At 37.0% G+C, this 26,378-nt stretch overlaps 4 protein-coding genes and 1 pseudogene across 6 annotated transcripts; 3 read left to right on the forward strand and 2 right to left on the reverse strand.

Moving 5' to 3' along the window:
* Window positions 1-1,589: 1,589 nt before the first annotated feature.
* LOC103331681 (Translation elongation factor EFG/EF2 protein) lies at window positions 1,590-9,936 on the forward strand. Its single transcript, XM_008234323.2, is given in 21 exon segments — window positions 1,590-2,108; window positions 2,996-3,217; window positions 3,816-3,937; window positions 4,031-4,181; window positions 4,495-4,566; window positions 5,174-5,269; window positions 5,367-5,455; window positions 5,562-5,628; window positions 6,260-6,298; window positions 6,465-6,525; window positions 6,899-7,008; window positions 7,106-7,180; window positions 7,298-7,366; window positions 7,481-7,602; window positions 7,789-7,914; window positions 8,081-8,163; window positions 8,166-8,200; window positions 8,355-8,455; window positions 8,581-8,641; window positions 9,312-9,365; window positions 9,457-9,936. Coding segments are annotated over 21 exon segments (2,289 nt in total). The 5' UTR covers window positions 1,590-1,679; the 3' UTR covers window positions 9,562-9,936.
* Window positions 9,887-10,722, forward strand: LOC148917207 (kiwellin-1-like; annotated as a pseudogene).
* A 115-nt stretch (window positions 10,723-10,837) lies between these two features.
* EMB2444 (RNA-binding (RRM/RBD/RNP motifs) family protein) lies at window positions 10,838-14,004 on the reverse strand. The gene is made up of 9 exons (XM_008234325.3): window positions 13,578-14,004; window positions 13,361-13,409; window positions 13,173-13,261; window positions 13,006-13,062; window positions 12,765-12,827; window positions 12,600-12,665; window positions 12,214-12,300; window positions 11,987-12,080; window positions 10,838-11,544 (listed from the first exon to the last, which is right to left on the reverse strand). Exons 1-9 carry the CDS (start codon window positions 13,680-13,682, stop codon window positions 11,057-11,059), a joined length of 1,098 nt encoding a protein of 365 aa, XP_008232547.2. The 5' UTR covers window positions 13,683-14,004; the 3' UTR covers window positions 10,838-11,056.
* Window positions 14,005-14,768: 764 nt separating this feature from the next.
* On the reverse strand, window positions 14,769-20,376 carry LOC103331684 (3-hydroxyisobutyryl-CoA hydrolase-like protein 1, mitochondrial). The gene is given in 15 exon segments (XM_008234331.2): window positions 14,769-15,085; window positions 15,323-15,364; window positions 15,453-15,511; window positions 15,514-15,553; window positions 15,653-15,751; window positions 16,749-16,809; window positions 17,014-17,135; window positions 17,228-17,313; window positions 17,847-17,931; window positions 18,981-19,064; window positions 19,179-19,258; window positions 19,484-19,547; window positions 19,653-19,721; window positions 19,829-19,909; window positions 19,993-20,376. Coding segments are annotated over 15 exon segments (1,215 nt in total). The 5' UTR covers window positions 20,116-20,376; the 3' UTR covers window positions 14,769-14,965.
* A 94-nt stretch (window positions 20,377-20,470) lies between these two features.
* Window positions 20,471-23,635, forward strand: LOC103331683 (P53/DNA damage-regulated protein). Of its 3 annotated transcripts, none has more exons than XM_008234329.3 (4): window positions 20,471-20,614; window positions 21,396-21,506; window positions 21,887-22,195; window positions 23,225-23,635. In XM_008234329.3, the coding sequence occupies exons 3-4, from the start codon at window positions 21,913-21,915 to the stop codon at window positions 23,371-23,373; spliced, it is 432 nt and encodes a 143-aa protein (XP_008232551.2). In that variant the 5' UTR covers window positions 20,471-20,614; window positions 21,396-21,506; window positions 21,887-21,912; the 3' UTR covers window positions 23,374-23,635. The 3 variants fall into 3 exon arrangements, with proteins under 3 accessions (XP_008232551.2, XP_008232549.2, XP_008232550.2); XM_008234327.2 differs by having other exon boundaries at window positions 21,928-22,195; XM_008234328.2 differs by having other exon boundaries at window positions 20,480-20,614; window positions 21,408-21,506; window positions 21,928-22,195.
* The last annotated feature ends 2,743 nt before the right edge of the window (window positions 23,636-26,378 follow it).

Consider the following 26,378-nt stretch of genomic DNA (forward strand, 5'->3'; position numbering starts at 1 on the left):
GTCACCAAATATGGTGGGTCGGTAGTCGGTCGTGAGTACAAGAACCGTGAAAGGGAAAATCGTCATCGCAATCTCATGTCCAACTACTTCGTTGAAAGGCCACATTTTAATAGTACGGACTTTCGTAGGTGGTTCTGAATGCGGAAAGAGTTGTTTTACCACATCTTGAATGATGATGTCAACCACAAGCCATATTTTCGCCAGAAAAAAGACGGGCTTGGCCGACAATGGCTATCCCCTGAGCAAAAGTTAACCGTTGTCTTTTGTATGCTCGCATAGGGATGCTCGGTTGGCACAACTGACGAGCATCTTGTAGATTAGGTGAAAGCACAGCTTTGGAATCACTCCGTAAGTTTTGTTGCATTGTTGAAGCCGTGTATGGACAACGGTACCTCATGCCTCCAAATCCAATTGACCTTTACAGGCTATTGCACAAGGCAAGCCGTTGAGGCTTCCTAGGCATGTTAGGAAGTTTTGACTGCATGCACTGGGAATGGAAGAACTACCCATATACTTGGGCATGCCAATTTACCGGTCACCCCAAAAAAAAAAAAAACTAATGTGCTAGAGGCCATGGCCTCGTACAACACATGGATATGTCATGCCTTTTTGGAGACGCTAGATCCAACAATGATATCAACATTTTAGCTCGTTCTCCATTGTTCAATGATGTGGTACATAGAATGGCTCCTTATGTTAGATATATTGTCAATGGAAATCAATACCATTTGGGCTTCTATTTGGCAGATGGGATCTACTCCCGTTGGGCTACTTTGGTGAAGACCATCTCTTCTCCTCCTGATAACCTAAATAAAAGGCTTTTTGCACAAATGCAAGAAACATACAAGAAGGATGTTGAAAGAGCATTTGGAATACTACAGGCTCGATAGGCTATTGTTCGAGGCCCTGCACGTATGTGGTGCAAGGATAACCTCCACTCAATCATGATGACGTGTATAATTTTGCACAATATGATTGTGAAGGATGAGTATGAATATGTTGAAAAGGAATCTGATGATGAGGATACGTGTTCACAATGATCCAGAAGGGCCAGAGCAAGACAATATGAGTTGGAGCCAAGCATTACATACGAGTATCACAAAGATAGGCAAACTTTCTCTGATTACATGATTTATCATAATAGAGTTCGATCTCCACATGTGCATAAGTGTCTCTAACATGATTTGATCGATCGCATTTGGAGGAGCTTTAGTGATGGTGAATGAGGTCAACAATTGTTTCAATCCTCCTTTTGTGTTCTTTTTTATGTTGTGTGTTTTCTTTTAGAATAAAATTATATTTGTGGAATTTCAATTTTTTTAGGTCAAATTGTTTAAAAAATCAAATTATGAAGTTATTTAATAAGATTAAATGAAGAAAAGTTATTCATAAAAAAAATTAAACTTAAACTTATTTTAAACAATTTAATAAAGTTACGGATTTAAAATTTGTGTCCGGATGGGTTGGGAAAAAAACGGGTTGAGTCCAAGTAAAACCCAATAATTACTTTTTAAAGTGGAAAAATTTGGGTTTAGCCCAAATGGATTGTAAAAGGCCTAGGCATAACTCTCAAAACCACAAGCAACTCGCACTGTGTGACAGCAGAGAGGGCAGTGTGCCAAAGGGTTCAGGGTTTTACGTCAAACCCCACAAAAGCCCTAAAACGAGACACCACAACCATGGCGCGCTTCTCTCGACCCTCCACACCACGCCTCCTCTACACCCTCTACACCAGCCCATCCAAAACGGTACAGTCTCCTTCTCCATCCCCATCTCCCTCTCCATCACCAGCCTCCTCTCTCCTCCTCGGCTCTTTCCACCTCCGCCAATTCTCTTCCGGTAATCTCGCACGTACCAAGGAGGACAAAGAGCCATGGTGGAAGGACTCCATGGACAAGCTCCGAAACATCGGAATCTCGGCCCACATCGACTCCGGCAAGACCACCCTCACCGAGAGAGTTCTGTTTTACACTGGGAAGATCCATGAGATTCATGAGGTCAGAGGCAGAGATGGAGTTGGCGCGAAAATGGATTCCATGGATTTGGAAAGAGAGAAGGGGATTACCATTCAGTCTGCTGCCACTTATTGTACTTGGAATGGCTATCAGGTAATTGCAATTATTGGTTTTTGGCTTTGCTTCTGTCTTTTACTCGGAAAGTAATGGGATTTGATGGAAATTTGAATCTTTTAATGGTGGGCAGTGATTTTTTATTTCAAAGTATGGGGAAATGGAAACTTGGCATATAAGATGTAGTTGGGTTGTCAAATTTATAAACTTGTTGAAAATGGAGGAAGTGATCACTCTGATATGCTTCTACTTTTAATGTTACAAGTCAAAGACAATTAAATATAAGTTTTGAATTAGTGAAAATTCTAGCAAATGTTTGAAAATCTTGGATTTTGAGTTTAAGATATACATGAATATCGAATGACAATTCGGTTTGTTGCTTCTTTGTATACCTGGAACGTGCAAGAGGCTTGAGCTAGTTCTATTGCATGAAGAGAATTGGTGGAAGATGGACCTGGGTAATCTTTTATTGATACGTTTGTTCTTGCTTGAGAGACCTGGGAACACCAAAGGGAGTGCGTAGCAAATTAGAATGTTACCTTACTCTTGGAGTTAGTAGGAACATGCAGTATTAAAATGTTCTGTCCGAAGCTACTAATGCTAAATGAAATTAGCATTGTAGATATTTGGCGTACTGTCTTTTCCAACATATATAAACTAAAATAAAAACCTTTGAAATCACCAAGTAAGATTTAGATTCTCTTGCATGTTTCCCTTCACTTCTTTCTCTTTAGTAAAACTATTACTTGTCAAAAAGTAAATTGAGGTTAGTAATCTTACCCTTTTGCCGTGTGGTTAGTCTTGAAACTGATGAGTTAATATGTTGAATTTATGAGCTGCAATACTTCAACTTTGTGTTTATGTTAAATAATTTGCAGAATAGAAGAAAAAAAATGTTTCCATTAACCATAAATTTTCTATCGCAGGTTAACATAATAGACACCCCTGGTCACGTTGATTTCACCATTGAGGTTGAGAGAGCTTTGCGTGTTCTTGATGGTGCCATTCTTGTCCTTTGTAGTGTTGGTGGTGTGCAAAGTCAGTCAATTACTGTTGATCGACAAATGAGAAGATATGAGGTTCCAAGACTTGCATTTATAAACAAACTTGACCGTATGGGAGCAGATCCGTGGAAAGTTCTGAACCAGGTGCATTTCAAAATTGACAAATCATGGAAACATCTTGGTATTTTAGGTTTGCTTATTGTTTTACTACGAGGGAAGATAGAGCATTCAGTATACTGTTTCGTTTGTCATAATGAACACAAACCATTAACTAATATCTCAGGATATTGGCCGCCTAATTATGTGCTGAGCTTTTCAGGTTGTAATTTACCCAGAAAAAATTGATTTTGATGGCTATGTGTTCTTAAATCTCTATTTTTAGGGTATAAAATTATTTGGTTAACATAATTGTAAATTTGTAGAATTTGTGTGATGAAGTTCAAGGAATTAGAACTAATCTTAGTTTGGGTCGATTGACATCAGTTTCTATTTCAGTATGTTGAGGAATGCATTATACATTATTGTAATTTGTGCAACAACCTGATACAGCGAGACATGACTTTTCTAGTTCTTTTATACAAAACATGCTAAAATGAAACAAGGGACATGAACAAGCTAGATTTCCCTTGATGGTTCAGATTCATTTTTTTATATATTTAGGATAGTTGTACATCATCGTGTAAATTTTATTGAGTTTTGAACCTTAAATAGTGATGTGGTCGTGAAATTGATTCTCCTGTAGGCAAGGGCTAAGCTCCGGCATAACAGTGCTGCCATGCAAGTTCCGATCGGGTTGGAAGAAGATTTTAAGGGTCTTGTTGACCTTGTGCAGATGAAAGCTTTGTATTTTCATGGTTCCAGTGGGTCTGTTCTTAACACTATTGTGTTCACACGGTTCCTTTTCAATATGCATTTCCATTTCTATATTTTTTCTTATTGTCTTGTTGCATCTTTTAGTGAAAAAATCGTTATTGAAGAAGTTCCTGCTGATATGGAAGTGTTAGTCACAGAAAAGAGGCGTGAGCTAATTGAGGTTGTATCTGAAGTTGATGACAAACTAGCTGAAGCATTTCTTGCTGATGAACCTATATCGTCTACTGATCTTGAGGTACATTAGACAAAATTCAAAAGAAAAAAATTCTGAAAATGTTGTGGAAAATGAATACAGAATATTTTGTCTTGACTTGTTAGATGCAACATAAGCTATAATTTTCAGTTATCTTTTTCCATTTTTACTTGTCATGGGTTTTGGTGGTTGGATGTTCCTTGCAAGGGTAAAATTATGTGGTGGCATATATTTCTATAAAGTTCTAGGCAGTGCTATCTCCAAATTTTGTTTTTGTTCAAGATAAATTAATTTCTGCATATATCTTTCTGTGCTCTTGAAGTTTAAAGCCTGTTTTTTTTTTTTTTTTGAGTAGGAAGCTGTGCGGAGGGCTACTATAGCACAGAAATTCATACCTGTGTTCATGGGTAGTGCATTTAAAAACAAGGTACTATCTTCTTTTAAAAAACTTAGTCCTTCTAACGACATGTGCATCATTGGTTACATTTTCTGTTGTTATTTGTCAGCAATCAACTTCAAACGCTTTTAGGTTGATGTGTTAAATTTCACGTACTTTGGTTACTTAAGATTATGATGTATTATACTTTATACAGTAAAGGATCCAAACATTTATGGTCACCAGATTAAATCTATGTCATCTCTGAACAGACAAATTAGTAGACTCCTCAGTGGGTATAGATATATCATAGATCTTAACTGCCGGTAGGTTTTGCTCTTTTATGTAGCTGTTTGGTTCTACTCAAGGTAAGGCTAATTAGGTAACTAACGCAGGGCCCTTGCTGTTATTTTTGTTTTTGGTTTCTCCTGAATGGCTTTGTGGAGACTATATGGTCTGTCTTGGTGCAGTTCCATGTTATTACAGCATGACAAGTTTGGAACTTTTTTAGCAAACATTGAATTTCTTTGGTCTGTTGCTTTGCCTCTTGTTCTCTAGAGTAGTTATCCTTTTCACCATTTAGGTAAAATGATTTGTACATGCAACTTGCTCGTCCCTCTTAATAATTTTCTTTATTTTCTGCCATTTATGAGTACAGGGTGTACAGCCACTTTTGAATGCTGTACTTAGTTATTTGCCCTGTCCAATTGAAGTCAGTAACTATGCTCTTGACCAGACTAAGAATGAAGAGAAGGTACTAAGTTGGTGGAAATTCATCCTGAAACTTTTCTTTTCTTTAATTCTCCAAACCTGCCTGGGTAATAAATAAAAAAATTGCCACAATACTGTAGGTTGCATTGGGTGGAACTCCAGATGGGCCTCTTGTAGCACTGGCTTTCAAATTGGAGGAAGGTCGTTTTGGTCAGTTAACATATCTAAGGTATGCCTTAGAGGTGCTGTCTTTTAATGTCAATGTAGCTTTTCTTATTTTTGTATTAATGTATTATGTTATAATAACTATGCTAACAATTATTTTGTTGGGGAAGAATCTATGAAGGTGTCATTCGGAAGGGTGATTTTATTTTCAACATTAACACTGGTAAGAAGATTAAGGTAAGTCCAAGGAATGCAATGTTTCATCTCCTGTTCTCAGTTCAAGTTAAGCCTTTATGCCTTATGGGCCTTCTGCTGCAATAATTGTTTCGTGCCACCAATTTCTTCCATCTAGTCTTGTGAAATCTAATTTGATATTTTTTTCTAAAGCAATTGGTAGCTAATTACGATATGTGGATTATCAAAACAAAGTTATAATGTGAAATGGAATGATCTGGGGTTATCTGATTATTTATGATAGTTTAAATATGTGAGGCACGGTGATTCCTCTGAAAGAGAGTGGTCATTCAAAGTAAATAAGATGAAGAGTAGTAGAAACTGATCAGGAAGGAAATGTCCACAAGAGATGTAGTTGAGGATATAGTTTTTTTTGGCGTAAGAAGCTCAGGGTATAGCTCTCAAATAGGGATTGAAATCGGGAAAAATTGATATGGTGGATTCCAATTTGTTTGGATAAGAAGTTGGGATTAAGGCTGTGTTCAGTTGGGTATGGTTACCTTCTGTGAATCACTAGTGGTGAATCTTTCATTCTTTTCTTTGCTGGCAAGTCTTATCTTCATATCAACGGTATGACACTTTAATTTGTATCCTTTTGAATGTTTTGCTGAATTCTGTGATCTTCTAAAAACAGGTTCCTCGCTTGGTCCGGATGCATTCAGATGAGATGGAGGTTAGTTTTTTGTTTCAAATTTTTGCTAATAAAATTATTTGATCTTTCAGTGTGTGAAAATAATTTTTACAATAAAACATCTCGAAGATGCTCTAGTGATGGGTTTTTGTCTGTGGTGGTAAATTTACTGATATCTTTTATTTTTTGTGGGATATCTCATCCACAGGATATTCAAGAAGCACATGCTGGGCAAATCGTTGCTGTATTTGGTGTAGACTGTGCATCAGGTTTGACTTCCTTTTATCATGCACAGAGAATCCTATGTCTGTTATGAAAATGGGAATCTTTGGATGAAGGAAAGATGTATTGATTTTTTAGATTTACACTATCTACCTAGTAGTCTGAGTAGGGAATAAGCAAAATCTTGTTGAGCTTTCTAAAAGATGGAGGGATATGTCAGAATGGATGTTAGACAGAGTCATTCAGAAAACATCTAAATTTTCAATCATGATGAAGTCATAGCTTTCTTAATTTTGTGCATGACATTGATAACTAGTTTGAAGCGATATAACCTAATGATTATAATGCTTTGTTCCTGTTTTCTACGCATTTTATTCCTTTCATAAATTTGTTCTAAAGCATGTTTTCTTGTATCTTCAGGAGATACATTTACTGACGGGTCAGTTAAATATACAATGACTTCTATGAATGTCCCTGAGCCAGTGATGTCCTTAGCTGTTCAACCAGTTTCAAAAGATTCTGGAGGACAAGTGAGCCGATTCCCTTTGATTTTGTGTGTGCATGTGCCGTGTGTGTGTGTCTCATTATTCAATGGCACTTACATTAATCTTCTTCTTTTTTTGCTAGTTTTCGAAGGCTTTGAATCGTTTTCAGAAAGAGGATCCTACATTCCGTGTTGGCTTGGACCCTGAGAGTGGACAGGTCTGATGTTCAACATGATCTCTCTCTCTCTCTCTCTCTCTCTCTCAAATGTTCAAAGTATATTTCTTTTCCACTTCAAGAAATAATTCTTGCCTTACATTATTGTTCCTTGAGTAGACAATCATCTCTGGAATGGGAGAGCTGCATTTGGACATTTATGTTGAACGCATTCGGAGAGAATATAAGGTGCCTGGCCTGTTCTCTTTTTGCAATATATAATATCAGAATTTTTTTGTTAGGTAGGTTAAGTTTTACCTTATACTGCTGCTGTATTCCAATTCCCATATTTGTGCTAAACAGGTTGATGCCACTGTTGGAAAACCTCGTGTAAACTTCAGAGAGACTGTTACTCAACGGGCTGAATTTGATTATTTACATAAGAAACAATCTGGAGGACAAGGTCAATATGGGCGGGTATGTGGGTAAGTCCAGATGATGCCTTTATATGCACGATGTTCAGACATGATTGTATTTGTGCGATACATGTGTACATAATCTTTTACATGTGCTCAAGTTACTTCTTTTGGAAACCTAATAATTGGCTTTCTTATTGCGACTTGGTGTTTTCTCCCCTGCTTGTAACTTGTTTCTTAATTGGTACATTGCAGATTTGTTGAACCGCTGCCTGCCGGGTCACCAACCAAGTTTGAATTTGAAAACATGATTGTGGGACAAGCTATACCATCAAATTTTATCCCAGCTATTGAGAAGGGCTTCAAAGAAGCAGCCAATTCGTGAGTCCCTGTCTGGTCTTAAAAGTTGGCTATAGAAACAAGGATAATCCAATATCTAATCCATTCAGGATTTCACACTATAAAAGTTACTATATTGCTATAACGTCCTTGTCTAAATGTCTGTCCCTTTCTATTGTGTTTGCTCATAATGATATCCCTTGTACAGGGGTTCCTTAATTGGACATCCAGTTGAACATGTTCGTGTTGTTTTAACTGATGGCGCTGCCCATGCTGTGGATTCCAGTGAACTTGCTTTAAATTAGCTGCAATATATGCATTTAGAAAGGTCCTTGTCATATCCTTGAGTGAAGTGAATTCTTTTTAAATTTGATTTAACACTTATTCTGGAACCTACTTTTGCCAGCATGATCTATTTTTCAACTTCAAAATTTTGTCCACTCCAGTTATTATGTATATTAAGTTCTGAAATTTTCAAACAGTGCTATACGGCTGCAAAACCAGTGATATTGGAGCCTGTTATGCTCGTTGAGTTGAAAGTACCTATGGAGTTTCAGGGAACTGTAGCTGGTGATATTAATAAGTGAGTGTTTTCTTACTTTACTGAAGTACTAGATCTTTCTTTTTTCTTTTGTTTTCTTGTCAATCAAAATATATGGGTTAATCCCACTATTTTTTACTGAAAATGTTACTGCTGTCATTTGATAGGAGGAAAGGTGTTATTATTGGAAATGACCAGGAGGGAGATGACTCTGTTATTACTGCCCATGTAAGTATCTCTTGCAGTCTTGTAATAGTAGTTCATACTTCTTCCTTTTTGCTTAGCCAATAAAAGGAGGTGCTTTTGCACAGCTTGACTTTAATGCTACTAAGAAAATTTATATATTTTGTCCAACATCTGTGTAAGATTCAAGCATATATGGTAATACAATACCATACTTCCAGCTTCTCTTCTGGTTAAAAGGTTTGGTATGTGCGTCAGGTTTGTTCTTGGGAGATATGGGAGCTTCTGTCGATGGTAGTGGTTTAGAAAATGTAGGAATTCATTAAATTGTCAGCTATTTGTACTTTGTAGGTATGCTCCTTTGTCTGAAAGAAAAAGTCCTAACCAAAAAGAGAACTTCTCAGTTGGAGTTAGTCCCCTTATACTTGCTTGTTTAAACCGTATGAATGTGTAGATACTTGGTTTGATACTTTTACAATATTGCAGTGTGAAAACACTCGGCAGATCTGATATTTCTTGCTATTCATCATATTATTTATTTAGGCATCGTTTCTTTTTTGGAGTAATTACTTACATGTCTGATATAAAACATTATACATGCTGAAACATTTCCCGTATTTATTAAATTTGGTTGGAGTGGTGTTTGCATTACCTTAAAATTAATGGCTGTTTTTATGAGACAAGTCCCTGAAAAATATCGTGTATTGGCTCTTAGGTTCCTCTGAACAATATGTTTGGGTATTCGACTGCTCTTCGATCAATGACACAGGTAATGAAGAACATTCTCTTTCAAGTGCAAAAATATTTCATTTCTGAATTCCCACTTGAATTGTGTGTAAGTAATTCTTCTATCTCTGCAGGGAAAAGGTGAATTCACAATGGAGTACAAAGAGCACTCGCCGGTTTCTCACGACGTGCAAACGCAATTGATAAACAATTACAAGGGCACCCATGCTGCTGAATAGCACACGGTGTCTGGACACAGTTGGTAAACAATTACAAGGGCACCAGTGCTGCTGAATGGCATGTGTTTCGTTGGATGCATTTGCCCCTTTTTCAAGTTGCCGGAATCCAATATGTTAGTTATAATGTTAAAATTTTGGAACTTTAATATTATTAATTCTTTTAGGGAAAGAGTAATCTGTGTTACATGATCCATAATTTTGAAAAGCACCAATAAAACTCAAATTGCCTATTAAGGGCTGAGATGATGTATCACTTTCTCCTGAACTGTGTATCATATAGTTTCCTTTCATTATTTTGGGCTGAATACTTGTACTGTACCATTATTATAAAAAGAAAAAGGGTCCCTAAATACATTTAAGGCATTTTTTTCAGCATTCATTAGGCCCCAAGTATAATACAGACAATTGAATATAGTAGCTAAGTTTGTGTCTTTGCTTCATACCATCAAAAGGATAATTTGGTGTTATGAAATGGCTCTATGTACCACCCTTCAAATGCTTTATATTCATAAAGCGTCCCACACCATCCCCACCACAAGTAGACACAGAGAAACATAGCGGAAATGAAGAAGAGCTCAATAGTTTTTCACAGAAGGGTCCATTGTTCCTACTAGTCATTCTACTTTTAGCAATTTGCTTGGTCACCGAAGCTCAGCAGCAATGTCATCCAAGCCGCCGGATTAGAGGCAGGAAGGCTCCGCCTGGACAATGTAACCAAAAAATGAATCCTAACTTGTTGTAAAGGCAAAATGTACACAACCTACGCTTGTTCACCACTGTTGTCTGCAGCGATGAGGGCGGTCCATCAGAATGTACAACCAATACCACAATGACAACACACCGGTTGTGGCACTATCCACTGGATAGTGTGGCGGCCATCGTGTTGGACGAGGGTGGGATGTGATGCATACCATGATTATCAACCTCCTCGTCTGAACAACGTTGTTGATGACTCAAAGGCTGTCTGGGAAGCCTTGGTGTTCCCGAGGACAACTGAGGTGGCTTAGATACCACATGGCCCGACGCTTAGCTTGTTGCTTTTGTTGGTTTATGTATTTGTATTTAATGTGGAAGTTGTTGTATAATGTGTTACATGAGAGTAGGATTATATTTATAATTTCCTTTGAATTGAATCTTTGTGATTGTAAGCTAGTTCATGGTTGCAGATTGGGCTTTTTTTGGGTAGAGAATTGCAGTGGAATCTGAAGCCTCCTATGTAAAACAAATGAAGATGTTGACAATTAAGACATCGGCAACTACATACAGCAAAAAAATCTTATGGAAGGACTCTAGCATAAAACAATGGTAATTTGTTCACAATAAGGAGCTTGCTATTTGATGTGAACATAGGAAGAAGCCGCCTCTAATAATCAGTAATCACCTCAACATGTTTGTTGCGCTAAAACGTAAAAATTACTGATTCTATAACAAGCAACAAAATGAAACAAGAAACATCCAAATCATTCTAACGAGTTTACAAACTAATTCATTTCAGTCAACTCATAGGGGGCGGTAGTGGAGGGTTATTGAGGGGGGGAGGTGGGGGCATTGATGCGTGTTGCATATTTGGGGGCCTCATTTGAGGTGGGGGTGGTCGCCACATAGGTTGTTGGTTTCCCATGGCCATAGGTGGTGGAAGAGACCTTGGAGGAGCCGGAGCACCCTGTGGAGGGGGTTGTGGCATGTTTGGAGGAGGAGGTCTGAACTGTTGCATTTGCGGTGGAGGCACTTGACCTGGTTGCTGTGGCTGACCCTGCCAGGCTGGTTGTACACCCATCTGCATGGGTGGGAACGCCATACCTTGAGGGGGTGGTGGGCGAAGTGGAGGAAGACCAACACCACCATTTGCAAAAGGTCGTGGAGGCACTGGAGCACCCATGGTACCATTGGACTGAGGACCATTGGCAAGTGTTGGGGGGCCACTAGCGAACAGTGTATGGGGCCTGCTCTTTGAAGTAGGATTGCTTGCAGCCAAAACTCTCTCTGCAATGTAATTCTGGTAGTTAAGTAATGTCCAGCAATAATAACATTGACCCATTCTAATCCCTAATTTTTGTTTTCCCTAAAGGCTAAGCCAACTACAAACTATTTGTTTTGTTTGTTTTTGAAGTGAACCCAACTACTAACTTAATATATTTGTCTCATCCAAATGCATAATGTGATTATGTAATGTACCAACAAATAAGAAATAAAATGAAAACCAGGAGGAATCAAATTCTGGTCTCAGCTAGATATAGACATTAATGCTGCACATATGAACATACAAATGGTAAAAACATGTTATACGTGTCTCATTTTGGATTCTATCAACTATCATGGTCTCACTAAATTCAACGACACCCCCTTCTTAAAGAAGAAGCTTTCATGTGGCAAAAAGAAAAATTACAAGCACAAAAGCAGCGGCTGAGTAAACAAGAGGACTTACCTGCTGGAGTACCATGACGCTCCCCTTTAGTGTCCTTCTTATATGCATATGACACTGTTATTTGACGATTGCATAGATACTGGCCATTCATTGCCTTGAAAAAAACAGAACAAGAAGAAACCCAATTTCTTAATAAACTCAACATGAAAAAGACAGCCATTTCAACAAGCATTACAACAATGGTTGGAAGATATTAAGCTTTGACTGACAAGTAGAAGGATGCATACCTCAATAGCTGCATCAGATGCCTCAAAGGAATCATAGCTAATGAAGCCAAATCCACGGGAATTTCCGGTTTCGGGGTCTCTCATTATCTAGAAAAGAGAATTACCAACATTACAGTCCAATTTGCACATAAGCATAACCATTTAATTTATCACAGAAAAATAAAAAATTGGCAATGACCATCATGCATGAATTTATCCTCCAAGTAAAGTCACAAGCATGCTAATGTATTTCTTCACATTACAAACATAACTTAATGACAAAAGAAGAAAGAAAAAAAGACAAACTTTAAAAATGACGATAATCCTTTGCAAGAAGTTATTTAAGTTACAAAACGAAATATTCAAATAAAACATGTTAAGCGATGAAAGACATGCTGAGGCATTACCTTAGGATTTGTAACTATGACTCCAAATGCACTGAATGTATCATAGAGGAGTTTCTCATCCACATCCTACAAGAAATATTGGGTTAAAATGCAATGTTAGAACTGATTTAATAGAGTATCTATCTATTTGCAAAATAAGGTTTTCCGAAAGTCTTAACAACTTACAACATCAAGATTTCCAACGAAAAGGTTTGCCCCTACATCCAAGCTCTTTTTATCTTGGGATGCCTGAAACCAAAAAATCACACAATTCATCAAAATTCCATACTTATATGATATGGGGCATTCAGACACTGAGCAGAATGCTTTTTATGATGTTAAATTCCATTTCATAATTACTACCGTCTAGTGGCACAAAGCACATAAGAACCCAGAAAATGTTAGCTAGGAAAGCACAATTCAATACCTTATTTACACGTATTGGCTTCCCGTAAAGTTTGATCATATTAAGCACCTTGATTGCCTGCATAGCAGTCAATAAATAAATAAATAACCAGAAGCAGAAAACTCTAACAAACAAAAGAAAGAGTAACTTGAGAACAAGGAACATTGTCGCTTATGTACAACACTTACATAATCAGCGTCCTCTTCGCTACGGAATTCAACAAATCCATATCCTTGATGAAGGTTTGTCACTCTATCTTTGGGAACATACACATTCACTGAAAGACAAAGAGCTTAAACATCAGCAAATCTAAATCAAACCAAGTACACATATCTTCGTTAGGATTTTTAATACAGAGGTACACATAGATACATACCAACAGGGCCAGCTTGAACAAACAGCTCCCACAGTAATTCTTCAGAAACCTGAAAGCAATCAAACAAAATCAACAACTTGAAACAATAATATAGAAAGACCCAGTTGAGCAAACTCAACAAAAAGGCCCTAAATGCTCAAATTTCTCATCTTTGCTGCGAATACTAGTCGATAGCAAAAACCCAAATTAAAAAAAATAAACAATATGGACAGAGAACCTGAGGGTCGAGATTGCCGACGTAAGCAGTAGCGTCTTGGTTTCTCTCGGCGGAGTGCTGGCCCAGCAAGTTTGCTCCTACTCCTGGAGCTATTCGAGTCGTCATTCTCTCTCTCTCTCTCTCTCTCTGTGCTTGTTTACTTTGTACAGCAGAGGAAATTAGCGAATCAGCAGAAGTGAGATTGGCTGCGTATCAATTGATGCCAAAATTTTGAGGACCATTTAATGGAAACAAGATTGTAGCGTGTTGCACTGCCCCTTGTGTTTTGGAAGGCGAAGGAGGAATGGGGATGGCGATGGTAGCTGAGCAGAAAGGAGATGGGGCGTTGGAGCTGCTCGGGATGAAGATGATGATGGCTGGGTTTTGGGTTTTCTTTAAGCCCTAAGCCCAAACCACGCACCCAAAGGAAAACCGCAAACTTTGTCTTAAAATAATAATAACATTATGAAAAATTTTAACAAAAAAATTGAGAAAAGAAAGAAAGATAGAAAGAGAACGATGTCGTTTGGCTTTTAGCTTAGAAGAGAGAAAATGAAGGGAAAATGAAGCTTTAAAATTCATCCAACAATGCAGCCCGCTCTGCACCTGAGTTTGAATCCCCTCCTCGTTCTTTAGATTAAATTAAAATAAAATATGACTTATATAAATAAATAAATAATGTATCCAACAATAAAACTGACTTTTTTATAGTAAAAAAATTAAAAATTAAAAATTAAAAAGGGAGGCCATGGTTCGTATCCATCCTCAAAGAAAGTAAAAACTTGGGTGAAACACAAGGCCACGACTCACGTAACGAGTGAGATATAAATGATATACAACATATATACACATGTGATATATAAATTTTTCTTATTGAAACTAAGGAGATACTCTGTGAATCACAGTTTGACACATAGACAAAAATAATTCATCAAAATCACAATAATAAAAAAAATTCTGCACATATGTCACACTCTATTGGCAAGAATGTAGGAGCTCCTACTTACGGAGGGAAGTATTTTCCAAGGAAGGAGGAAGCAGCGTCCTTACTTAAATTCTGAATGTTATGCCAATCCAAAAGAAAGTTGAATGGCTAGATACAATTAAGCGAAAAAACCTTCTCGAGGCAAAACAAGTTGACAAATAAAAGAACCATATTAATCATGTAAACAATTCATGGCGAGAACGCCCCAAAGAAAAAGAAGAAAAAGATCTAGAAACACTATTTTATTTTATTACTGGATACATTATTTTGTAAGCTACGTCCCACTTTTCAACAAGAGGCTGGAAAACCCAAAAATTAATTAGTTCCTAACATGAAAGAACACTAGGTCAGGTAAATGCTTGGAATCAACCCAGCTTTCAAAATCATAAAACTGGAGAGACAATATATATTGTGTTTAGGTGAGCTAGGTGAATGCTTCTCGCAGCTCCGTCGGTAGCTCTAAGTCGGGCTCAAACTCACTAAGAGGGGAAAAATATTGATCCACCATGTCATTGGACACTTTTTCAACACTTGGAGGATCCCACTGCATATTTTCAGAAAAAGATGCATGTTAAAATTATATGAACAGACAATGTGGACATTGATCTAAAGATGAAAAAGAAAGGGTTGCAATATTGCCACTCATTATTTTGGTATTCAAAAGAGAAGCAATAGCCTTTCCAGGTATTTCCATCTCTTTCCTGTTTCCACTTTCTTCAATTACTAGAGTTTTCAGTTAGATTATCAAAAGCCATCTTGGCTCAAAGGATCAAGAAGGTACCTTCGGTGCAAAGTCCTTTTCGACTACACGTGCCCGAACGCCCTAATGATGTCACCAACCAAGATATTAGTCACAAAAGCATGATAGTATTTCATCGGAAAAATAAATAAATAAATTAGGAACTGTGTACCTCGCAAAAGTCATTTGAAACCTGCTTAGTGATACTCTGTAGGGACATTCGGTACTCCGAACCAAGCACTGATCAAGGGTCTGAAATCTACCTTCTCTTATCTGAACCAAGTAAGAATGAAGGGCCAGGTCATAAATATAATATAATGCAATATATTTAAACCAAGTCATCTCAAACATGTTTCATGCAGGCCTACTCACAGATCGCAAGGCAACCTTCAAGCTCAATGGTGAGACTTCTTTAAGTCTCTTTAGAGTAGAAGTGCACCATGCGTCATTTGTTCTACCTGCCTCACATTCCTGCACATTCATTTTTTAAAGCACGCAATCAGATGTTGTCCAAGAGGCAAGAAGGTATAAAGTACAATGATGCCTCAAAGATCCCCTCATTGCTGGAACTTGGAAGGTATAACATCCAAATGAACTTCCACCCATCATAATATGGGGCCCAGAAGAAAACCAAAAGATGCTTACAATATGAAAAATGAATATCTTTTTAAGGAGTTTTTAAAACTTTGTGAGGTAGCTAAGAATTGGTAATGAAGTTATGTGTAGCAGAATCAGATCAGCAATTTGTTTTGGTCAGTCATTGGAAGTTCTTTAAAGAAAGCAAAAAACAAAACGAAAAAAAAAGTTGATAGCACCCTCTCAAGGCATTACATTAAACCTTTTAAAGGTGGCAACCAAACCGTTTTTCACTACAATAGCCCTAAATACTTCAAAGGAACAACGTCCTGAAGATTTCATTTATTATCTGGAATCTTCTCCATGCAGGAAATCTTCAAAGAAGGTGCTCAGATTGACACGTGAGTAATTTGCCTCCCAGATCAAATAAATCTTTCTCAAAATGACTGCAATTATTTTCTATGTTTCTTCACTTCTTTTATTTTCAGTACAGTAAATAAATCATCTACAACATGATTAAGAGAACTCTCTTTCAAGATTGTTACTTAGAAAGTATCAAATATACTTTTTTTTTTCTTTTGAGAGACAAATATAACCTATAATTTAAAACAATTTCAATAATAAATTCAAATGCTAAGGATAGTATAGTACACATACCCTATTCTTCCAACCAATCCACTCTCATCGTACACACCTCACACTCAAATTCTCTCCTACTTTAACCCATCATGTTGCATACATATCTCGTGTGTCACTCCTTTGAGTTTTAAGAAATAAAATTGAAAAAAGTTAAAACACCATGATCCCCTGAAAATCTGATAGAATTTTTTATTGGTTTAATGATTCTAAATCCAAACTAACGAGAAGTAAGTCAAAATTGATACATGCTTACCAAGGCATCAATAATTTCCTCAACCGTGTCATGGCTGAAACATTTATCAACTAATTCAATCCTACACAAACCAAACATGAATACATAAGCTAGCTAAAATCGTATATATATATATATATATATATATATATTAAAGGAGCACACAACCAAAGTTTGAAAAATTCATACAATAAACATCTAAATTTAGCTGACAATATAGAATATAAGGACGATTTGTAAATATAATAAAATGTCCTTGGAACTAATTGCTATAATTAAAACAAACCTATGAAGCACACTTTTCTCATCTGGATAGACAAGTTCACCATACTTGTCTAAAGAAGCTTCAATGACAGAAGGATCATCAGTGACTATTTTCCCAAGTTCTTCTTCAATTAAAGGAAGCCTCTAGGATAAAGGGAAACAAATCACAAAGGTTATATAACAAAGATAAACCGAAAACAAACTTTAAAAAATGTGGAAAGAGTCCTGAAATTAACTGAACTATGCAAATAGTGTGTTGCAAGCCCAGAAGCAATCATGTCCAATCCATTGAGCCTTTCACCTGTAAGGGCCACGAACTCCCCTACAAACGAGACCAGACATAGGCAAACTGAATTTGGAAAGTAATGACGGTGGACACTCTCCCATGCAAAAGAATACTGTTAGATACAAGATGAGGAAGAAAAATGGAAAGGGGCCAACTTAAAGGTTAATTAGAAAGAAGAAGGAAAAAAATGGACGCTGAAGCACATTAATTTTTTTTTTTCACGGTTGTCTTAAATGAAGAGGCAAAATTATGCCAATTTTAACAGCTCCTCAACATCATTCTTTCCCTAAATAACTCCCAGATGCTTCCTCAACTTCAGGAGAAGAAGGAAGACAAATTGAGTCACTTTCACACGAGGGCAGCATGGATTTCAAACCCTTTGGGAATCTCCTGAGCAATTGTCCGCATTTAATGTAATTCCCATCATTTCTCTTGTTAAAATACATATCCTCCATCAGTCTGGAGGAAAAAGGAAAATCTGCAACCTTATCTTTTCTGTTTTTGAACTTGTACTACAAATGAATAATCTAAAAGCCAAGTTACATGCATGAAAAACCAAGCAAGCATACCTAAGTGACCAGGTAGATGTGACAGGTAAAAGGATGCCCCAGCATCGGGATGGAAACCAATTAGAGTTTCAGGGGTAGCAAATACCTGCAAATTGCAAGGATACCCTATAACAGCAGCTTCTACCAGCACATCAATGTAAAGAGGAAACAGTTTGATCATTTGATTAAAAGACGAAGAAGTAATATCAAATTCTTGTCTGACTCCTTTCTCTATGGTGAATAAAGGAAGATCCTACTGCTACAGTTAAAAATTGCACGCTCAAATATAATATTGAGCAAGCCAAAACCTTTTTTCCCCAAATGGATAGGTTGATTCCACATAAATGATTTGCAGAAATATGAACATATATGATGTCTTTTTGGAAGTACAATGCATTGCACTGATTCAGCTGAATATATTAATTCCACAGTTTCAGTTGGTTTCAATTCCACATAGGAGCGGGGTGGTGTGGGAGGGGAAGCAAATGAGCGACATAGTTAGAAGCAGAAATTACACATGAGATACACAAGTCACTTGTCCTTTTGTATGTCATTTTACTATTTTACTATGTAAAGGTGAGCTAGTTTTAAGTGTCCAAACCAGATTCACGTGCAAACTGACATATAGATGTCATGCCAAAGTGGGTGCACAAGATACAGACGTTAGAGAAAGGGATCAGATGCTTAAACAGTCCCCTATAGCATAAACCCCTAACCAGGCTGTGAAACACATTTATTTATTTAGTAAAGATAATAATTAATACTGCACCAGAAACACCCATCTGTAGCTTGTACGCTAAATTCTTCAAAGGGCAAGGGACACAAGACATATTCTATACTGGTTAGACTTCCTAAAATAACTTGACATTTTTGCTGCATTACACAAGTCCCAAAACACCTCGACATGTTTCAGTTCTTTTCATATATTAAGAACTAGTTTTATTCCTTTAAACATGCTCAAGTCACAAGCAGTTAGTCATATAAAATTAAAATGCTTGAGTGTAATACAATTAACAGTGGGAGGATTTTGCAAAATAGTTGATGGGAATCCTCATGAAAAAGAGAACAAAGAACAATGAAATATGGACCAATCACCAAGCCAACAAACATCTACAATAGAGAAAAGTAATGTGTACAAGTATCCTTGTTACATACAGTTTTATCAGTTGCAATGCGGAATGTCCCAGGTATTGAGACCCCAGCACCACCACCCATGGTAATGCCATTCAAGATAGCCACCTGCATGGAGATTAATCATGAACTTAAAAATGAGAAGAAAATTAAGAAGCGCTGCAAGATTAGGAACCTAAAATGCTTGTTCGCCCGAGAATGACTCAATAATGATGAACTTACATGTGGCTTCAAACATGTACCAACCATATACATAAATGCATATAGTGTACTAAAAAATTGTTTACATTCTTCTATTTTCCCTGCACATTGTAAGGCAAATTTACAGGACTGTTAACACAATTGTCTGATATTAAGCAGAAAAAGAAACCAACTGAGCCATAAAAGAGAAATCTACTTTGCACCCCTTTCAACTGGCTACATAATGCTAACTTCATCAAATTTGAAATCAAATAAAAGTATGTAAGCCATAAATATATGTCTACAACTTATAAAATTGTTTGATAGCAAATCAGAAGGGTGTCCACCTTTGTTTATCATATGATAAAGATACACTACATCTCCACCAGCACAAAATGCCTTGCCACTGCCCTTCAAAAATTCAAAACAATTTGTCAGCTGCCACCTGAGTAATCGCAACTAAGCAATATCAGCATAAGCATTGGACCAAAATTTATGAACAAGAAAAACAATCACCTTCATTACAATAAAACCAATATCAGGATTATCTTCCCAGCTTTTGTACAGTTTCTGCAATCTAGCCCCCTGTATACTCATTACGGGAGTTCTTAGAAATGGGTTCCAAACGAAACCTTAAATAGAATTAAGGGTCTAAAAAAAAATATTGATTGCTTTAAAAGATAAAAACACACCATTGCAGTCGTGAGAGCATTGAGCGCTGAAGGTCTGTTGAGAATCGCTGTCCTGGACCAAGCTTTGCCTTCAACCAATACCTGAGACTCTCAGAGAGCTTGCGTTTCACATGTCTGAGCTTAAATAGAAAGAATAAAGAAATGGGTAATCGACAAAATCTCACTTGGTGGCCAAGATCATCGTTGAGAGCATGGTCTGGGAGAGAGCAGAGGCCTCTGCAATGGCTAAGCAAACGGCAATTGTGAAGGCCGTTTCTTACCAATGAAGCTGCCTTGAACCTCTGCATCTTTTTCTTTCGAAATTTTACTTGAAGCCACTACCGCGTAGAACTTGTGAACTCTTCTGGTAACATAAACCCAATATTCTTATTCCGGAAAGATTTTTTTACTCCTTTTTGCTTTATTTCTTCCATAACCCATTTGAGTTTTGAATATAATGGGCTACTTCTATGTTGATATTTAGCCCACCCAAATTTTAAGCCCTAAAAGCCCAATCCTTTTCTTTCTGTCGCCGCCTCGGCTAAGCTCTGGCCTCTGACATTCCGTCGCCACCCTCCCAGTGTCATCCCTGATCTCAGACCGCCATCGAGTCTCTCTCTCTCTCTCTCTCTCTCTCTCTCTCTAACTCTTCTCAGCCTCTATCGTGTCTGTCTCTATTTCTCGAACTCAAACCCTATTCCAAACTATCATCTCTTATCTCTCAGACTCTCAGACTCTGTCTATCTCTCAAAACCTCGGACGTCGACGGTGGACCAGGCTCACCAACTGCAGTCTGCAACGGACGAGGTAATTTTTTAACTTGGATTTTTTGTTCCATTTTTATACTAATTGTCTATGATCACACTTTCAAATTTGAAACAATTTGATTTTTTATTATTATACTTATTTTGCTGCTGTTGTGATTAATTATGTGGTTAGGCTTAGTTTGTGTGTTTCATAGATAATAGATTTGCATAGGTTATCTGGGTTTTCTGGATTGAAGGGGTTTCTGCATGTGATTGTGGTTTAAATGTTTTGTGTAATTAACGTGATAAATGATAAGCTTGCGTAATCTGCATTGTTGTTGAGTACTGAATTGTCCACATTTCTCAGCCTGCATATATATATATCTATGTAATTTTCACTTGGATGCTTTTCGATTTCATACTTTGTTGGCCCGTTCGTTTGTCTGTGTTTCTCCTTCCTATTATTTGTCGTTTTCTTTTCTTTTATGCTTTCAGAACATGGTTCTGTCTAAGCAAAAAAATCTGATGGGTTCTTTTTCAAATATCCAATTTTCTAGGGAAATTGATGAGATTTTTCTTATACTTCTCCTTGACCGTTTGTTTTTCTTTGTGTACTATCACCTTTGCTCGTGGTGAGAAGGTGGGGTTTTAAATGCTGATATGCTGTGTTGAAATTACTTTGTTCTTGGGATGACTGAATCTTTAAGTTGAGGCACAATTTTTATTATAATTTTCTTTTTCTGACTAACTGTTCTATTTTCTTATCCTATTTGGGTTGGTTTTCAATCAGAATTTAAGCAGAGCCATCTAGTAAATTGTAGCTAATTTCAATTATGTTTCAGCTGCACAATTAGGTAGGTAGTCTGATTGAGTATTCAAGAATGGATGAGACCATGCAAAGCTTAATTGAGCTTGAGACTGAAGCCGAGCATCTCCTTTTAGCCCGACACCAGGTAATTGTGTTTTTATTCTTCGAGAAGAACCTGAGAAGTTGGAAAGTTTAAGCTCAGAGATTCTTTTTTCTTTTTGCAAACAAGTTTAAACTCAAAGATGATAGTACATAATGTTTCAATAACAAATTGATTGGTTTAAAAGACTGGAACCACATGATTATGTTTTAGATACTGTATATTGTATATAACTGGCAAGACAAATTAATCTATTCCATCATGGTTATTTGGCTTAGTTATTCAAAATTCCCTTTTGGTTCCTTAATAACTAATATGTTTAATTGGGTTTTGTTAATTGATCCATCCCAGTACAGTTAAGTGGCTTTATTTTTGAACAAATTCAAGTTTATTATAAACTAATGTATTTTATTGGGTCTTGTTAGTAAAACATTGAAGGGATTATTTTGTTATGGCGAAAATGCAGCTGGTTGAAAATGACAGGGTGAGGAATGGGAATAGAGAAGCACTTACATCTCTGAGGAAGATAGCTCGGACAACCAAGACTAGTGTTCCATCTCCTTTTGAGTCGATAATGAAGGAGATTGCGGGGCCTGAATCAAGACCTTTGGTGAAGGAGGTATGCCCCACATGCGGCAACCATGACTCAAATGAGCGCACTTGGATGATGTTCCCAGGAACTGATGTCTTTGCAAGGATTCCATTCCATGCTGCCCACACCATCTTGGAGTCAGGTTTTCTTTCAGGCCTCATTTTCCTTTTTCTTTTTATGCAATTATTTGGGAGCATAAACAACAGTAGTAAGTACACTATTTGACATATCAAAATTGTGATTTAACCATTTATCAAGAAATATTTTAAAGAGGCTTTGTTGAGTTCTTTAGGAAATTTGGTGTTGTCAATAATCAGATGTGGACTTTTGATTTCAAAACTTCTTCTTTTCTTTTTTCCTTTTTTAACTTTAGAAAATCGTCATTTCTCTCATTAGGTAACTTATATAGTACTCAGTACGATTCTTTACTGGTCAAATTGACAAACAATATCTGAACAATAAAACCTTGATGGCTATCGGGTGGGATAGCTGGTATAGTTAGATTTTAATTCCTTTGTTATTTTAGTTTATAAGGTTTAGAGTATAAGGAAAGAATCAAAACAAGTGAATAAAGGCATAAGAAGTTGAAATCTTTTCTGAACTAGGATATCCATTGGTAGCCCTTGTGAGCAGAAGGGATTAAATAATCTATGTAGGATCTATAAAGAAATTGATAGACCAATTTATGAATCTCCCAAACTCCTTGAGCTCTAGAATTACCTTCCATTCAAAAAGGCTATTGATGTTTATAAAGATATCATCTCCTGATATGCAACATCCATTAATCTCACAAAAGCTGTGCTCGAGACTATATTAGAGAATTCGAAATGGAGATGAGAGGGATCCGTTCATCAGAAATCTTTTAGGAATGCATGGTTCTTTGTTCCTGCTGAAAAGTTTTCAATCCAACTGGTTATTACTCGTAGTGTTCCTACTGGTTAATGGATACATAAAGGAATTCAGTTGGGTTTTGAGATGAACATTGCTGTATGGCTGTTTTATCTCTCATTACTATCTAAAGTTGTGAGTATAGCTCATGAACTCGCAGGATTCATGAGTTGTCATCTGTGTTTTCTTATATGTATGTATATATTGTGTTAGTTACATTGTTTTTAATTTAATTATTTTTCAGTAACTGATTCTGAAACTTAATTTTGCCCTTGGGATCCAGAACAAGAACAACTTGACTTCGATTCTAGAAAGCTACAAAGCATTGTGAAGGAAAAGTCCCTTTTGATTTCAGAAAAAGGTGTCCTTGCGGACAAGGTGTCTCCGGCTGTGATGAAGTCTTTGGTAACCCTGACAGACAAACCAAAGTGAATTGTGCTTGATGCATTGATTCCATTCACATTCCCAACATGCAATGTAACCTCACATCTAAAACAAATTAGACATGACTCCCAACTAAGGATAGAGGAATGAACATTAATCTCTCTGGCTAGCATTAGTAAGTTAGTAACATAGCTCTGTGTAGACTAGTGTTGATAATTTTCCCACCAGTGTAGCTCTGTGCAAACAACTTCTCTTAAAATCAGCATTTTCCTCTATAAGGGGAAAAGCTAGAAATTGTTGCATGCTTTAATATGTGGTTACTACTTGTTGAGGGCTGTTTGAACTCGTTGCATCGCTATTTTGAGTTTTGACACTTGCAGAATAGGAAAAATGCAATTGTACCGATGAAAATGTATAGGAAAGTGATTGTGTTTATCTGTTGAGGGATTCACGAGTCTTGTATGATGTTAAATCTTTGCACACTAGTCATAATAGTGCTCATTTCCCCACTAGAAATATCAATGGTAAGACAGGTTCTGCAGGATCCCCGCACACTAGTGCTTCCTATTGTATGTTTTGTCTTTGTTTTTCCTTTTGAGTGCCAAGTTTGCTTCCCCCTTAACCAAAAAGATCGGTGTCTGGTTCAAGGACCATTTTGTTTTATATGTTCACTGGCTGCTGTGTGGAAGTTTCATGTGTGCTGCCAGTAGAAGTGAAGGTAAATGTAATGGACTTGTCATGTCTAGTATTAGCTGCCACAAATGCCCCCTTGCTGGAGGTTTCAGATAGAGACTTTAGGAAACATAATTTTACTTGGACTAAATAGAAATCAGTATGGATGCTCTGTTTTCGTTGTGTATGTGTGCTTCTGCTTATAATATAAATAAAAATAAAAATAAAGAATTGCTAGAGAGAGAGAGAGAGAGAGAGAGAGAGAGAGAGGAACTTATTCGATTGCTCTTCTCAGAATTGGCCTAGTCTTTCTGAGCAGTGTTGGCTTTGAGGGTTTACTTGAGAAAGAGCAAAATCATTCAGGATGAAGTTAGGCTTTGAAAATTTGTGGGAAGCAAGACAGGCCACTTATCTAATCTCCTACAGAGCCTATGGAGCGGTGAGGGCGTAGGGAAGAAGATGAAGTTATACTATGATATGATGTATGTGAAGAGCAGAAGAGATGTTTGGTCCTTTTCCTCCTCACTTGCGTTGCCTTGTTCCGTGGGGTGTTGGTTTGGAAGACTACCCCCTCTTGTAATTTTGTGGCACACACCAAACAAGTATAACCAAAATCAATCCCATTTCGTAGCTTGGACATGACACAACTATTCCAATTAAAACGGACAAATGGGACAGGCGCGAGACTATTCTTATTAAATCGGACAGCAATCCCCCGTATCAAGAAAAAAAAAAGTCACATCCCCAAGGATGGAACTTGCATAAGTTAACTGAAATCTTGCTATAAAGTTAGCAACACCAATATTTTGCTCTAATGTCAATGTCACACTTCAAACTGTAGCATGACAAATTATTGAGGACCAATTTACAAGAATTGAGCTATAAAATTCTCATCTTCTCCCTGCCTACTATGTTATTAAAAAATATATTTTTTATGCCAAAACTATTTGATAAAATATATATAAAAATAAAGAATAAAAATTCATTCAATATAAAAGGCCCTGTAAAGTTAGACATTCCGTACAGAAGAGTCAACTTCTGTGTCAGCCTTTAACCACAAATGCCAGCAGTCTCTGTACTCTCTCCTCCTCCTCCTCCTCCCCGTTGGATAATCAGACTGCCTCTGCCTCCGCCTCCTCTGGTCATCTGCTACTCTCACCCAACGCTCCTCGTCTGCTCTCGTCCGCGCGTGCCCAGCTGTGACCTATTTCTGTAATTTCATCGCCCTTCAAGGGCAATCGTTTGTATCAGTTAAGACAGCTGTCTTGAGCACGGAGCGAGTATGCCTCCAGTCCAAGTCTTGGGAGTGATGTTGTGCTGCAGCAGTGTACCGATACGTGTGGACAAACTAGTAACTAGTTGCTCCACTGAATAATACATCGTACGATGAAGATACGATCATCTGTTGATCTGTCGCTTGGTTTTTTATAACCCTTGTGACCTTCTCTTTCACTTCATTATACACAAAATTTCCAATTATTTTTTCCTTCCTCGCACATTTTAATTCTTTCTCGATATAGAAAAACATACAAGTTAAATCTCAATTACATGCAAGCACTTAATAGGTTATTTTTAACAATTTTCGCGACAGCAAGAATGAGAAATTAAATCATCTAAATTTACAGTTCATCTCACACATTTTTTACGTAATTTAATTATGTAATTTCAGATGAGAAATAAAATTTGTGATATTAAGCAATTTCTAGGTTATTTTTGTATTAAGCTCGATTCAACATGTATATTTTTTCTTCTGCAAAAGAAAACTAGGAAGCTACAAGGTAGGAGCCCCTAAAACACCACCACTCTATAAATCCAACTGAAGGCTGACTGAACAAAATGAGGTATATAGCCCTCTCAGATATGTTGATGTTGGTATTGGTGTCCCAAATTAGTCCGAGCATCAGCAACAAAGTTAACTTCGCGAAAATTAATTTTCTCGTATACGCACGATAGCTAAATATAAGAGCTCGAAATCCCTTTAACATGTATATTTGAGTCAAGCGGATGCATTGTTTTCCAGTTTAGTGAAATAATCAGAATGCATATTCTTGAGTGGGTTTTTAGCCAAAAAAATTGATAAACCACACCACACCCATGGTCGCACAGGATTCCCAATCCTGTTATCTTTCTTTATGTCGAAGAAAAACCAAAAGCAATATTGCCAAAAGGGTAGATATATAGTACGATTTGAGATCTTGATGATTATCGACTCTTTTCTTTTATTTATTTTTTAATGTTAAAATAATGGTGAAACCCATAATGGCTTATAAATGCATACAAAAAGAACAAAAAATTTATCATACTCATAATTTGCATTATCGTACCTACGTACTATATATCAAGGTAGGCTTACAAAGAAACAAAAAAACAACAATAGGTTC

The sequence above is a fragment of the Prunus mume genome, linkage group LG5 (genome assembly GCF_029339155.1).
Source record: "Prunus mume cultivar Tortuosa linkage group LG5, ASM2933915v1, whole genome shotgun sequence".
Classification (NCBI taxonomy): domain Eukaryota; kingdom Viridiplantae; phylum Streptophyta; class Magnoliopsida; order Rosales; family Rosaceae; genus Prunus; species Prunus mume.

Coding starts and splice junctions, on each gene's coding strand:
- LOC103331683 (XM_008234327.2), top strand. CDS start 21,435: ATGGATGAGACCATGCAAAGCTTAATTGAGCTTGAGACTGAAGCCGAG. Junction 21,507..21,927: donor TCCTTTTAGCCCGACACCAG/GTAATTGTGTTT, acceptor GCGAAAATGCAG/CTGGTTGAAAATGACAGGGT. Junction 22,196..23,224: donor CCACACCATCTTGGAGTCAG/GTTTTCTTTCAG, acceptor CTTGGGATCCAG/AACAAGAACAACTTGACTTC.
- EMB2444 (XM_008234325.3), bottom strand. CDS start 13,682: ATGACGACTCGAATAGCTCCAGGAGTAGGAGCAAACTTGCTGGGCCAG. Junction 12,828..13,005: donor AGCCAATACGTGTAAATAAG/GTATTGAATTGT, acceptor TTTTGGTTTCAG/GCATCCCAAGATAAAAAGAG. Junction 12,081..12,213: donor CATCTGATGCAGCTATTGAG/GTATGCATCCTT, acceptor GTTTTTTTCAAG/GCAATGAATGGCCAGTATCT.